Consider the following 14,021-nt stretch of genomic DNA (forward strand, 5'->3'; position numbering starts at 1 on the left):
TAAACAGGAGGTAGCTAGAGGGAGGGAGCTGATAAACAGGAGGTAGCTAGAGGGAGGGAGCTGATAAACAGGAGGTAGCTAGAGGGAGGGAGCTGATAAACAGGAGGTAGCTAGAGGGAGGGAGCTGATAAACAGGAGGTAGCTAGAGGGAGGGAGCTGATAAACAGGAGGTAGCTAGAGGGAGGGAGCTGATAAACAGGAGGTAGCTAGAGGGAGGGAGCTGATAAACAGGAGGTAGCTAGAGGGAGGGAGCTGATAAACAGGAGGTAGTTAGAGGGAGGGAGCTGATAAACAGGAGGTAGCTAGAGGGAGGGAGCTGATAAACAGGAGGTAGCTAGAGGGAGGGAGCTGATAAACAGGAGGTAGCTAGAGGGAGGGAGCTGATAAACAGGAGCTACATTACAAATCTATTACATTTATTGAGAATTATGTAATGTAACGTGATGGAAATATTTTAAGCAGGCATATCCTGTCCAAACCCAGGATGCACTAAAAGAAGAATTTGTTTTAACTTGTATGAATGAAAAGCATTAATATATTGACTGCGACAATCAGTGAGACTAGTATATTGGATTTATCATTATGATGTTCAGATTCGAGAAAAGAAAAGATTTTATCGGACAACGTAGTCGTACATTTTACAAAAACTATTACTATACTATAGAAATATAGTACTATATAAATCTACTCATATTCCAATTATTTAATTTATTAATATAGTATTGTCGAAATAATTTCAAAATAATTTTGCAATGAGAAATTGACTTATCAAATCAACGTCATAGTAGATTGTGAAAACAAACATTTTTACAGTTTACTGCAGGTAAGGTTATATAATATTACAGATTCAGTTAAAATACTTATTCAGTCCTTTCTTCAGCCCTTCTTTCCTTGTTGCTGAAAGGGTAAGTCTCTTATGATGATATATAATGATTAATTATATACCCTCAGGAACTTTTCACAAGAATTTTCTTAAAATTTGGGCGAGCAATTTAGTGGGAGCGTGGTTAGTGCGTTGATTTTTCGAGAAAAGTGTTTGAAGTGCGTTTAATTTTCTGGTGCGTTTAAGTACTAAAAAGTGTGCTTTATTTTATCACTTTCTCACTATGTGTTGTCAGAAATCGTGGATCCATCGAAGTGCACACTCAACTACACTCTGCTACTAGAGTACTACTACTGCTACTATACAATTATACAGTTAAGACTTAAGACACCATTCATAAGTTCATAACTTCATAATAAGGTTAAAACGTAAAAAGTATTGACTTGTAATATATAAAACTGTCATGTGGTATTGGTAATGTGTCAGATTAAATATCAATACTATAATTCAAAGAATTATTTCTGTATATGTACAATCTCTACTATAATTCAGAGAATTATTTCTGATGTTGTTGTCTGTACGACCGCCCACGTGCAAATTAGATGAGAAATAGGAATTTAGGTAACAACCAAAACGTTCCATAGCAACGGTGTTTTAATGCACACATGCACGTGCAAAGATTGTTTTAACGTCATTTTGATCGGTTTTGTGGTAATTACGTTGTGTTTAAAGTGTTTTATATTTAAATCGGCTGTACCTTCGGTTGAGATGGATATTTTTTGATGCGATTAAAAATTTCTTTCAAAGAATACTACTAGCTTCGTCCCTGTTACCACGGGCTTTCTAGTCTCTACTATAATTCAAAGAATTATTTCTGTTTGTACACTGTACGACCGCCCACGTGCAAATCAGACGAGAAATAGGAAGTTGCGTAGTTACCATGGTAACGAGGATTGTTACACGCACGTGCACGTGCAATGATTGTTTTAACGTCATTTTGATCGGTTTTGTTGATATTACGCTGTGTTTAGTACAAGCAACATTTAAATTGGCTGTATCTTTAGTTGTGACGGATATTTTTTGACGCGATAAAAACTGACTGCCAAAGAAATAGAAAACTACTAGATTCATCCCTGTTAACACGGGCTTTCTAGTCTTACTTATAATTCAGAGAATTCTTTCTGTATGTACGACCGCCCACGTGCAAATTCGGTAAAAAGCAAAAGGTTGCAAAGTAACCATGGTAACAAGGATTGCTACACGCACGTGCACGTGCAATGATTGTTTTAACGTCATTTTGATCGGTTTTGTTGATATTATTATTACGCTGTGTTAAGTACGAGCAACATTTAAATCGGCTGTATCTTTGGTTTGTTTAGGTTATTTTTTTACGCGATTTAAACTTACTAACAAAAAATACTATTAGCTTCCTCCCTGTGACCACGGGTTTTCTAGTAATGTATAATGTACGACCGCCTACGTGCAAATCAGACGATACATAGGAAGTTAGGTTAAAACCAAAAGGTTGCATAGCAACGGTGTTGTAATGCACACGTACACGTGCAAAGATTGTTGGAACGGCATTTTGATCGGTTTTGTGGTAATCACGTTGTGTTTAAAGTGTTTAACATTTAAATCGGAAGTATCTTCGGTTGTGATGGATATTTTTTGATGCGATAAAAACTGACTGCCAAATAAATAGAAAACTACTAGCTTCATCCCTGTTACCATGGGCTTTCTAGTCATCTTACTTATATAATTCGAAAGATTATTTCTGTAGATTCGTAGAATGTATGTCTGTACGACCGCCCACGTGCAAATTAGATGAAGAATAAGAAGTTGCATAGCAACACAAATGGAAAAGCGCACGTGCAATGATTATTGGAACGTCTAGTCATCCTTAACGGGTAATACTTGTAGTTGTATTCGTAAAATATTTGTTTCAATGTTCAAATATTTCAAGACCGTCGACGAGTCCAACTTGGCGCGCGTCTTGGTAGGTTATTAAATTTAACCTACAATCGGTTTTGTTGTTATATTACGTTGTGTTTAGAGTGTTTTACATTATAATCGTTTATATATATCTTCGGTTGGGACGAATGTTTTTTGATGCATTATAACAACTGACTACTAAAAATATTTATAGTTATATGTTATAGTTATTATACTATGAGCTTCCTCCTTGTGACCACGGGCTTTCTAGTCATTATTATAATTCGAAGAGTTATTTCGGTCTGTCTGTCTGTACGACCACCCATGTTGTATTGTACTTGTAGGCCCGACGCGCACGAGTGCGCGGCTGTATGAGTATCGTGGCTTTCACCCCGATACTATAATTAGTGAAATGACAATAGTAGTACTAGTATAGGGGTCACGACGTGATACAAGTCATGACCTTGTGTTCCGTGCGAAATACATTATAATTAACGGGTGATACTCGTAAAATATCTGTTCCATATCGCGTCGACGAGTCCAACTCGGCGCGCGTCCTGGTAGGTTGTAAACCTACAAGTACAATATAATTGCGCTTTTCCGTAGATTTTCTGAATGTTTAATTAACAATTATTTAATTTTAGCCCTCAAATTTTGAATAAAATTGCTCTTTAAGTTTGAAGTTTAATGGTGTAAAATTGATTTAAAAGGTTGTTACTTTTTCAAAAATCAAGTTTTTAAAACAATTAACTTAAACGATTATCTTCAAGACCTGTGGTCCGAAATGGTTGTATTTTTAAATCTTCTGAATGAGAATCTACGGACATGCTTAAATTTAAACTACAATTGACTGCCAAAGCGTATTATCAAAGTGCTGGTATGTTCACATAGCCATGATATATGTGTATACGCGTACTGCGTGACGCGCTACTGCAAGCGAGAGGGCTCTGGTTAGAGCAACTGGCATGCATGACCGTTGCCATTATAATACCTTCCATACTACTATTAGTATCTGTATACTAATATACCCCCTTTACTGTTTATTCAGGCTATTATAATGTATAAGGCTCTTTGGAAGTTGTTTAGCAAGTTTATTTTTAGTCCGCTCTACCCATGATTATGGGTTTTGGTCAAATATATACAGATATACTTATAGTTATAGTAATAACAGTTATACTACTAATACTATTTGTACTAACTACTGTCTACTACTAGTTAAAAGAAATCTAAAAAGATAAATAAGCTACACTTACAAATTTACATACCTTATCGGACTTTTATTTGACCATCAAATTCTGAATTCAAAACCATCAAAAATCCAAATTTTTTCATCGTTTTTTTACGTTTTTAAAATTTTACTTTTAGCAAATAATTTGTTGTAGGTTTATTATAACCTACCAAGACGCACGCCGAGTTAGACTCGTCAAACGTACGCAGTCTTGATACATTTGAAAATTGAAAGAAAAATTTTACGAGTATCACCCGTATAACTATAATAATTTGTAAATTAATTTTTCAGACAATGAGCAAGAAAAGCAATCGTTAAGCAGTAAAAAATGTCAAAATATCTGTAGATCAGTGTCTATGATCATGAAAGTTGTGTAAACTTTCTTCTTGCTGACTAGATCGTTGCTTTACAGAGCAACGATCTGGAAGGGTTGACATCGTCAATCAAGTACGGCCGATGATTTGCTCTAACCAGAGCCCTCTCGCTTGCAGTACTACTACTAGCGCGCGATCCCGCAGTACGCGTAGACTCATATCATGTAGGACTAGGAGCGCATATCATGGCCATGTGAAGCCAATGATGATTAATCACTCTACACTCGACATTTTTTAAACGTTCTCTAGGTTAACCCCTAACCCTCTAATCTGATCCCAACTAACCCTACTAGTGACTAGCCGTACTATTGACTATACAGCTTTCGCCACGGTATTAGTACATGGAATGAGGGTCGCGACGTGAGCAGTGAGACAACTAACCCGATACAATCCCTAACTGAAGCAATGATGCATGTATAATGTATATGGGCCTTTTCACAATTCTTTGATCAGTTGGTTTCAAATTGTTTGTTGTTGAAATTAAGTTGTTTGAAACAAGTTAGAGTCATAATTTGAGAAAGAAAAAAACCAACAATTCTTATAAACCAGTTAAGAAGAACAGCCATCACAGTTAAAGAGTAAAACTAACGTTTAATCTGTAATTTGTAATTGAAATTCTTGAAACAAGGAGTTATCCAAAGAATAAGGAAAAGTTGCAAAATAATATTGTTTAGATCGAATCCCAATTTTATATCTAAAGTAGAGCATAATAATAATATAAAAAAAAACATTTTCTAACAAAAAAGCGTTGTTTAACTATTATAAACTAGCAAAATTTCACAAAGCTTTTAAATTTTAAAATCAAAATATCTTAATTTAATTGTATCCCCTAAAATTATCTCGATTTTTAACATAATATATAATAAAATGTTTAATGATCTCAATGAGAAGAATGGCAAGAATAATTTGCTGAAATGGCGTTTGCTGAAATCCCAAATTAATGATCGTTAAGAAATTCTACTCTAGTTTCCACACCGCTTAAACAGGATATCCAAAGTTCAATCATTGTAAAAATCATCTCATATTAGCGACAAGAAAAACGCCATTGTTGGACTCCTCCGCAAACTATCACTTTTCGTATCACTTTTAAATAATCCCTCCTCCACATATCATATTATATGACAGTAACGAAAATACTAGATAATCTTCAAAATATTAACTTTAAACATCTTGTACTAAATAAACAAAACTCTGTTCAAACAAACAAAAAATAAAGAAGAAAAAGAAAGAGTAGAGCGATCAGTGAACTGGTTTAAATAAGTAAACCAGTAAAACAGTAATCGTAGACCACAACTAAATTAGAATAAAATTTACTGTAGGTTCATGATTATAACCTACTAAGGGGTCGTTCACACATCACTACGTGATCACTGAGGGGGAGTGTAAAAGTGATTACTTAATATGTGAACAGCCTGTCCAACACTGCAACCACACTGCATAGTGAATAACGATATAAACATTATAGAGCAAAATCGGACGCAAAGGAAAGTACCTGAAAGTCATGATGATGAAAATCATGATAGATTATGGTATACAAGGTCGGACACCTTTTGGGCATATTCTGACAGAAGATGAGAGCATTAACAGCATTAACGAGCAGAAACAACTTAGCGTTGAGACGTTGATTATGTTGGAGGGAAATATATATAAATATATAAGTACATAGGAGATAAATTGTAATTTATCAAGAATAAAATGTATACTGTTACTGTACTATTGCCACCCCCCTCCCTCCGTATGCCGCTTTATAGTTTATACATACTGCAAAGGTATTGTGTATAGTTTATACATACTGCAAAGGTATTGTGTATAAATTACACTTACATCTTCCAAAACCTCCCCCACGCTGTCTTACGTTATAAGCTTATAATATGTGAACTCAATAAATAATCTCAATAACTTAAAACTGCGGTTGAGTGATATTGATGATAGCACAAAACACGACCACTCCAAATCCGAACACGAATATTGATCCTTTAGACATCACCAGGTGCTGTACCTCGTTCCGGCTTATTGGCCTGAAATAATGGGGGGTTACATGCCTGAAATAGAAATATGGGGTGGGGGGGGGGTTACACGCCTGAAATAGAAATATGGGGTGGGGGGGGGGGGGGGGGGGGTGACACGCCTGAAATAGAAATATGGGGTGGGGGGGGGGGGGGTGACACGCCTGAAATAGAAATATGGGGTGGGGGGGGGGTGACACGCCTGAAATAATCCAGTTTTGTTATAGTCGATATCATCATTCAAAGCATAACAGAATCGGATGATTCTAATCAGTTTTACCTGCAAATATTGGCAATCCGAAACCTGCAAACTATGTAACTATTTAACTAGAACTAACTGACTAACTAGAACTAACTGACTAACTAGAACTAACAAACTAACTAACTAACTAACTAACTAACTAATTGACTAACTAATTGACTAACTAACTAACTAACTAACTAACCAACTAATTAACTAACTAACTAACTAAGTAACTAACTAACTAACTAACTAACTAATTGACTAATTAACTAACTAAGTAACTAACTAACTAACTAATTAACTATCTAACTAACTAACTAACAAACTAACTAACTAACTAACTAACTAGAACTAATTAACTTACTAACTGACTAACTAACTAAATAACTAACTAACTAACTAACTAACTAACTAACTAACTAACTACTTAACTAACTAACAAACTAACTAACTAACTAACTAACTAACTAACCAATTGACTAACTAACTAAATAATTGACTAACTAACTAATTGACTAACTAACTAACTAACTAACTAACTAACTAACTAACTAACTAACTAACTAACTAACCAACTAACTAACTAACTAACTAATTAACTAACTAACTGACTAACTAACTAACTAACTAACTAACTAACTAACTAACTAACTAACTAACTAACTAATTAACTAACAAACTAACAAACTAACTAACTAACTAACTAACTAACTAACTAACTAACTAACTAACTAATTGACTAACTAACTAACTAATTGACTAACTAACTAATTGACTAACTAACTAACTAACTAACTAACTAACTAACTAACTAACAAACCAACTAACTAACTAACTAACTAACTAACTAACTAATTGACTAACTAACTAACTAATTGACTAACTAACTAATTGACTAACTAACTAACTAACTAACTAACTAACTAACTAACCAACTAACTAACTAACTAACTAACTAACTAACTAACTAACTAACTAACTAACTAATTAACTAACTAACTAACTAACTAATTAGCTAACTAACTAACTAACTAACTAACTAACTAACTAACTAACTAACTAACTAACTAACCTGATATCGTCAATACTAGCGTCTCCACCGCGGTGTCCGTTAGCTGTGTCCACGTGGTTAGGATTAACAAATGTAGTGTCGTCATCTAGTGCTGTCTCAACTAGCACTGCGGAGTCTGCTTCTGTGTCAGACGGCTCAGCACTGGGAGATTTGGGCGATTTATTCTTACTATTCTATATGATGTAAATATTATTTAATGTAAAGATTATAAAGATGATATCGCGGTTGATATTGTTTATTGAATACCGTCTAAGTAGGGGGGGGGGGGGGTCCAAGGGGAACTTTGGGGAATTTTGGGGAACTTTTTTTTTGGGAACTTCAGGAAACCTGGGGGACTTTCCCAAAGTTCCCCAAAAAAATTATCATGCCAACAAAATTATCATGCTGCAAGTATCAACAAGTAAGTTAAGATTCAGTACCTTATAATAACATACATGTTAACATTAATGGGTATTAATGTATATTAGAGAAATTTTGAATAAATTTGGGGAACTTTTTTTTGGGGAACTTCAGAAAGTTCCCCAAAAGTTCCCCAAAAAAATGATCATGCCAAAAAAATTATCATGCTGCAAGTATCAACAAGTAAGTTAAGATTATACCTTATAATAACATACATGTTAACATTAATGGGTATTAATGTATATTAGAGAAATTTTGAATAAATTTGGGGAACTTTTTTTTGGGGAACTTCAGAAAGTTCCCCAAAAGTTCCCCAAAAAAATGATCATGCCAAAAAAATTATCATGCTGCAAGTATCAACAAGTAAGTTAAGATTATACCTTATAATAACATACATGTTAACATTAATGGGTATTAATGTATATTAGAGAAATTTTGAATAATTTTGGGGTATTTTTGGGAACTTTTTTTTGGGGAACTTAAGAAATCTTGGGGGACTTTCCCAAAGTTCCCCTTGGACCCCCCCCCCTTAGTAATATTTACAAACCACCAAATAGCATATAGTGATATAGTATAAAACCAGTAATACCTGAACATTACAGAAGCGTTATTAACATCAACTCTGGCGTAATCAAGTTGTACCGTTAGTCCGATACATATTACAACACCGCCCACACACAGACCAATCCACACGCCTGATACCTGCAGACTAGGTTTCAGGAGCAACAGGGAACCTGCAAGTTATTTAGTAATTAATTAATTAATTAGTTTGTCTGTTTATCATAATATAATCTATTTCTTCATCAACTAATACGGTGCACCGTGTGTACTTATCTGTTTTGTTTGTTAATAATTTTCGATCTAACATGTTGGCGGTGATTCGGCAGGTGCACCGATTAAAGATTTGATTGACAGTATACCCAGTATTAGTCCTAACATGCTTCTATTCATGGCTGGAGCCCGGGCGCTGGCTCTAAGGACCGGGGTGGAGATCGGTACCTACAACCTAGCTCCGTACCAGAGATTTGTATAATATGTATCTGCCCTGAGTGCCCACGCGCGCGCGAGTTAGCTAGCGCGCGTTCACATGGTACCCTACCAGAGTTTATGCGCCTTCCAAAAACGTTTAGCATATTCCGTTAAATATTTTCATAAATTAAAAGATTGACATGAATCCGCAAATAGGTGCATGTCATCCTGCAAGCTAACATTGATGCGTGTTTAGGTACATATGTCAGTTCATGTGTATCAGTTCATAGCAATCGGATATTAAGATTTACAATCAGGATCGCAAGCAAAGGGCCACGTGTCCGATATTAATCTATACATGCACATCATTATTCAATATTTATTAATAATACAAGTCACTACAACAATATGCATCATTAGTTACATAAATAGTTAAGCCGGAATGTTATAAATTTACCTGTAACTAAGGATGTGATAAAACCAACAGTTGTTATTATCATAGGCGTAATGTGACGGTTAAGTCCCCTTAAAATTCCGTTCATCGTTATCTGAAAATTACCGGAGTAATTAGGATAAGAATTAGTTATAAATTATATATATTACGTTAGTACAATGATGATGTCCTAAAATATGGGACACGTATTTCGCTTTTACTCTTCTGATCGGATTGGTATAATATTACAGAATGTGTGGTGTCAGTTCTAATTTAATTTAGGTATCTGGAGAGTGTGTCCCAGGTAGCTCATTTCTCTAAAATATTTACACTCAGAGGAGAAAGGGGCGGGGAACATGTCAGCACCCGGGATCAATAAAGGGGGGGGGGGGGGGGGGGCAACTCAAGATATCAGCACCCGGGATCAATAAAGGGGGGGGGGGGGGCAACTCAAGATATCAGCACCCGGGATCAATAAAGGGGGGGGGCAACTCAAGATATCAGCACCCGGATCAATAAAGGGGGGGGGGGGGCAACTCGAGATATCAGCACCCGGGATCAATAAAGGGGGGGGGGGGGCAACTCAAGATATCAGCACCTGGGATCAATAAAGGGGGGGGGGGGGCAACTCAAGATATCAGCACCCGGGATCAATAAAGGGGGGGGGGGGGCAACTCAAGATATCAGCACCCGGGATCAATAAAGGGGGGGGGCAACTCAAGATATCAGCACCCGGGATCAATAAAGGGGGGGGGGGGGGGCAACTCAAGATATCAGCACCCGGATCAATAAAGGGGGGGGGGGGGGCAACTCAAGATATCAGCACCCGGGATCAATAAAGGGGGGGGGGGGGGGGGGGCAACTCAAGATATCAGCACCCGGGATCAATAAAGGGGGGGGGGGGGCAACTCAAGATATCAGCACCCGGGATCAATAAAGGGGGGGGGGGGGCAACTCAAGATATCAGCACCCGGGATCAATAAAGGGGGGGGGGGGCAACTCAAGATATCAGCATCCGGGATCAATAAAGGGGGGGGGGGCAACTCAAGATATCAGCACCCGGGATCAATAAAGGGGGGGGGGGCACTTAAGATATCAGCACCCGGGATCAATAAAGAGGGGGGGGGGGCATTCAAGATATCAGCACCCAGGATCAATAAAGGGGGGGGGCATTCAAGATATCAGCACCCGGGATCAATAAAGGGGGGGGGGCACTTAAGATATCAGCACCCGGGATCAATAAAGGGGGGGGGGGCATTCAAGATATCAGCACCCGGGATCAATAAAGGGGGGGGGGGCACTTAAGATATCAGCACCCGGGATCAATAAAGGGGGGGGGCATTCAAGATATCAGCACCCGGGATCAATAAAGGGGGGGGGGGGGGCACTCAAGATATCAGCACCCGGGATCAATAAAGGGGGGGGCAACTCAAGATATCAGCACCCGGGATCAATGAAGGAAGGGGGGGGGGGCAACTCAAGATATCAGCTCCCGGGATCAATAAAGGGGGGGGGGGCGGGAAACATGTCAGCACCCGGGATCAATAAAGGGTGGGGGGGCAACTCAAGATATCAGCTCCCGGGATCAATAAAGGGGGGGGGGGCGGGAAACATGTCAGCACCCGGGATCAATAAAGGGGGGGGGGGCAACTCAAGATATCAGCACCCGGGATCAATAAAGGGGGGGGGGGGGGCAACTCAAGATATCAGCACCCGGGATCAATAAAGGGGGGGGGGGGGGGCAACTCAAGATATCAGCACCCGGGATCAATAAAGGGGGGGGGGGGGCAACTCAAGATATCAGCACCCGGGATCAATAAATGGGGGGGGGGGGAGCAACTCAAGATATCAGCACCCGGGATCAATAAAGGGGGGGGGGGCAACTCAAGATATCAGCACCCGGGATCAATAAAGGGGGGGGGGGCAACTCAAGATATCAGCACCCGGGATCAATAAAGGGGGGGGGGGGGCAACTCAAGATATCAGCACCCGGGATCAATAAAGGGGGGGGGGGCAACTCAAGATATCAGCACCCGGGATCAATAAAGGGGGGGGGGGGCAACTCAAGATATCAGCACCCGGGATCAATAAATGGGGGGGGGGGAGCAACTCAAGATATCAGCACCCGGGATCAATAAAGGGGGGGGGGGCAACTCAAGATATCAGCACCCGGGATCAATAAAGGGGGGGGGGGGGCAACTCAAGATATCAGCACCCGGGATCAATAAAGGGGGGGGGCAACTCAAGATATCAGCACCCGGGATCAATAAAGGGGGGGGGCAACTCAAGATATCAGCACCCGGGATCAATAAAGGGGGGGGGGCAACTCAAGAGATCAGCACCCGGCATCAATAAAGGGGGGGGGGGCAAATCAAGATATCAGCACCCGGGATCAATAAAGGGGGGGGGGGCAACTCAAGATATCAGCACCCGGGATCGGATCAATAAAGGGGGGGGGGGGGGCAGAGAGGCTAAGATGTAGTAACTGATTGGGAGATGCACCACATGGCACGTGCCAGAATCACTGTCACGTGTCAAATCAAATAGTTATAGTATGCTGTCGGCTGATTGGTGTTATTATTTTAACAAATGTAATACATGACTTGTTTTTGATTGATAAACCAACATAATGGCCTTACATGTAACTGATATTATGGAAATAAATAGCGGTGAAATTTGTTGGTCAGAACAAATCGCTGACGTGATCGGTATTATAGCGGACACAATATGCTCACAACTATTAACATTCTGTGAAAGTTTTAAAAGCAGTAACTACAATAAATAATAAATAGCGCATGTAATATCAGGTAGTTTAATTACATACCTGATAAGCGTCGAGGAAGACATAGCAGACTATCCAAGGAGTTAGTTTATTTAAGTATTGTGAAGGAGAGAATACTTTAGAGAGAGCAGCTTGACCTGTGTGGGACACATGTTTTACTTGTCTCTTTCTTTTTATCTTACTTATCACACTTACTTACTGTATTTTCTATCCTTCATGTTTTACTTGTCTCTTTCTTTTTATCTTACTTATCACACTTACTTACTGTATTTTCTATCCTTCATGTTTTACTTGTCTCTTTCTTTTTATCTTACTTATCACACTTACTTACTGTATTTTCTATCCTTCATGTTTTACTTGTCTCTTTCTTTTTATCTTACTTATCACACTTACTTACTGTATTTTCTATCCTTCATGTTTTGTAAATTCACAAAAAAAAGCATGGGCATTTTTTACAAAGTGTTCAGAAATTAATTCAAGTAATAATGTTTAGTCGTGGGTTTAGTAATTAGTTAGCATTATTATAAAAATGTCTTAGAACAGCTAAAATAGTGTTTTAAAATGCACATCAGAATTAACAAACTTCTCACCAATACCCGCGTAATTAATTAAATAATGAATATTAAGATGGGGACTACTAATTACTAATCCACACTACTAATTACTAATCCACACTACTAATTACTAATCCACACTACTAATTACTAATCCACACTACTAATTACTAATCCACACTACTAATTACTAATCCACACTACTAATTACTAATCCACACTACTAATTACTAATCCACACTACTAATTACTAATCCACACTACTAATTACTAATCCACACTACTAATTACTAATCCACACTACTAATTACTAATCCACACTACTAATTACTAATCCACACTACTAATTACTAATCCACACTGCTAATTACTAATCCACATTACTAATTACTAATCCACACTACTAATTACTAATCCACACTACTAATTACTAATCCACACTACTAATTACTAATACACACTTCTAATTACTAATCCACACTACTAATTACTAATCCACACTACTAATTACTAATCCACACTACTAATTACTAATCCACACTACTAATTACTAATCCACACTACTAATTACTAATCCACACTACTAATTACTAATACACACTACTAATTACTAATCCACACTTCTAATTACTAATCCACACTACTAATTACTAATCCACACTTCTAATTACTAATCCACACTACTAATTACTAATCCACACTACTAATTACTAATCCACACTACTAATTACTAATCCACACTACTAATTACTAATCCACACAACTAATTACTAATCCACACTACTAATTACTAATTACTACTAATTACTAATCCACACTACTAATTACTAATTACTACTAATTACTAATCCACACTACTAATTACTAATCCACACTACTAATTACTAATCCACACTACTAATTACTAATTACTACTAATTACTAATCCACACTACTAATTACTAATTACTACTAATTACTAATCCACACTACTAATTACTAATTACTACTAATTACTAACATGCGAGACCGCTGGCTACAAGTAGAGTTGAAGTGAGAAGAGATGAGAATATTGTACTTCTTATATACTTCCTGGCGTTATCGACCTGAGGTGTACAAACTGGTTACTACAACTGCAGGTCTCATTGACTTAAATCTTAATTATGCTATTTAATTTATTTAATTTGAAGTGTGCCCCAGTTCGCAAGATTATATGAATATATTAT

At 37.8% G+C, this 14,021-nt stretch overlaps 2 protein-coding genes across 3 annotated transcripts in view; one reads left to right on the forward strand and one right to left on the reverse strand.

Annotated features, from left to right (window-relative positions):
- The first annotated feature begins 406 nt into the window (after positions 1-406).
- The window catches only part of LOC134814179 (ras-like GTP-binding protein RHO), an 81,852-nt gene continuing 68,237 nt past the window's right edge, over positions 407-14,021 (forward strand). The window contains exon 1 of the mRNA XM_063822228.1: positions 407-422. The gene's annotated coding sequence lies outside the window, so the exon portion shown is untranslated. The remainder of the gene's footprint in view (positions 423-14,021) is intronic.
- The window catches only part of LOC134814178 (multidrug and toxin extrusion protein 1-like), a 55,851-nt gene continuing 46,700 nt past the window's right edge, over positions 4,871-14,021 (reverse strand). Inside the window, exons 10-15 of one of the 2 annotated variants that reach the window (XM_063822227.1) lie at positions 13,817-13,901; positions 12,305-12,399; positions 9,505-9,595; positions 8,668-8,812; positions 7,680-7,820; positions 4,872-6,375 (exon numbers count right to left, since the gene is read on the reverse strand). In XM_063822227.1, coding sequence (XP_063678297.1) covers positions 6,258-6,375; positions 7,680-7,820; positions 8,668-8,812; positions 9,505-9,595; positions 12,305-12,399; positions 13,817-13,901 — 675 coding nt within the window. In that variant the 3' untranslated portion in view covers positions 4,872-6,257. Of the gene's footprint in view, positions 6,376-7,679; positions 7,821-8,667; positions 8,813-9,504; positions 9,596-12,304; positions 12,400-13,816; positions 13,902-14,021 lie in introns of both variants that reach the window. The other variant, XM_063822226.1, reaches the window with a different exon arrangement.

Source organism: Bolinopsis microptera, chromosome 4, assembly GCF_026151205.1.
Source record: "Bolinopsis microptera isolate Bmic1 chromosome 4, MBARI_Bmic_1.0, whole genome shotgun sequence".
Lineage (NCBI taxonomy): Eukaryota > Metazoa > Ctenophora > Tentaculata > Lobata > Bolinopsidae > Bolinopsis > Bolinopsis microptera.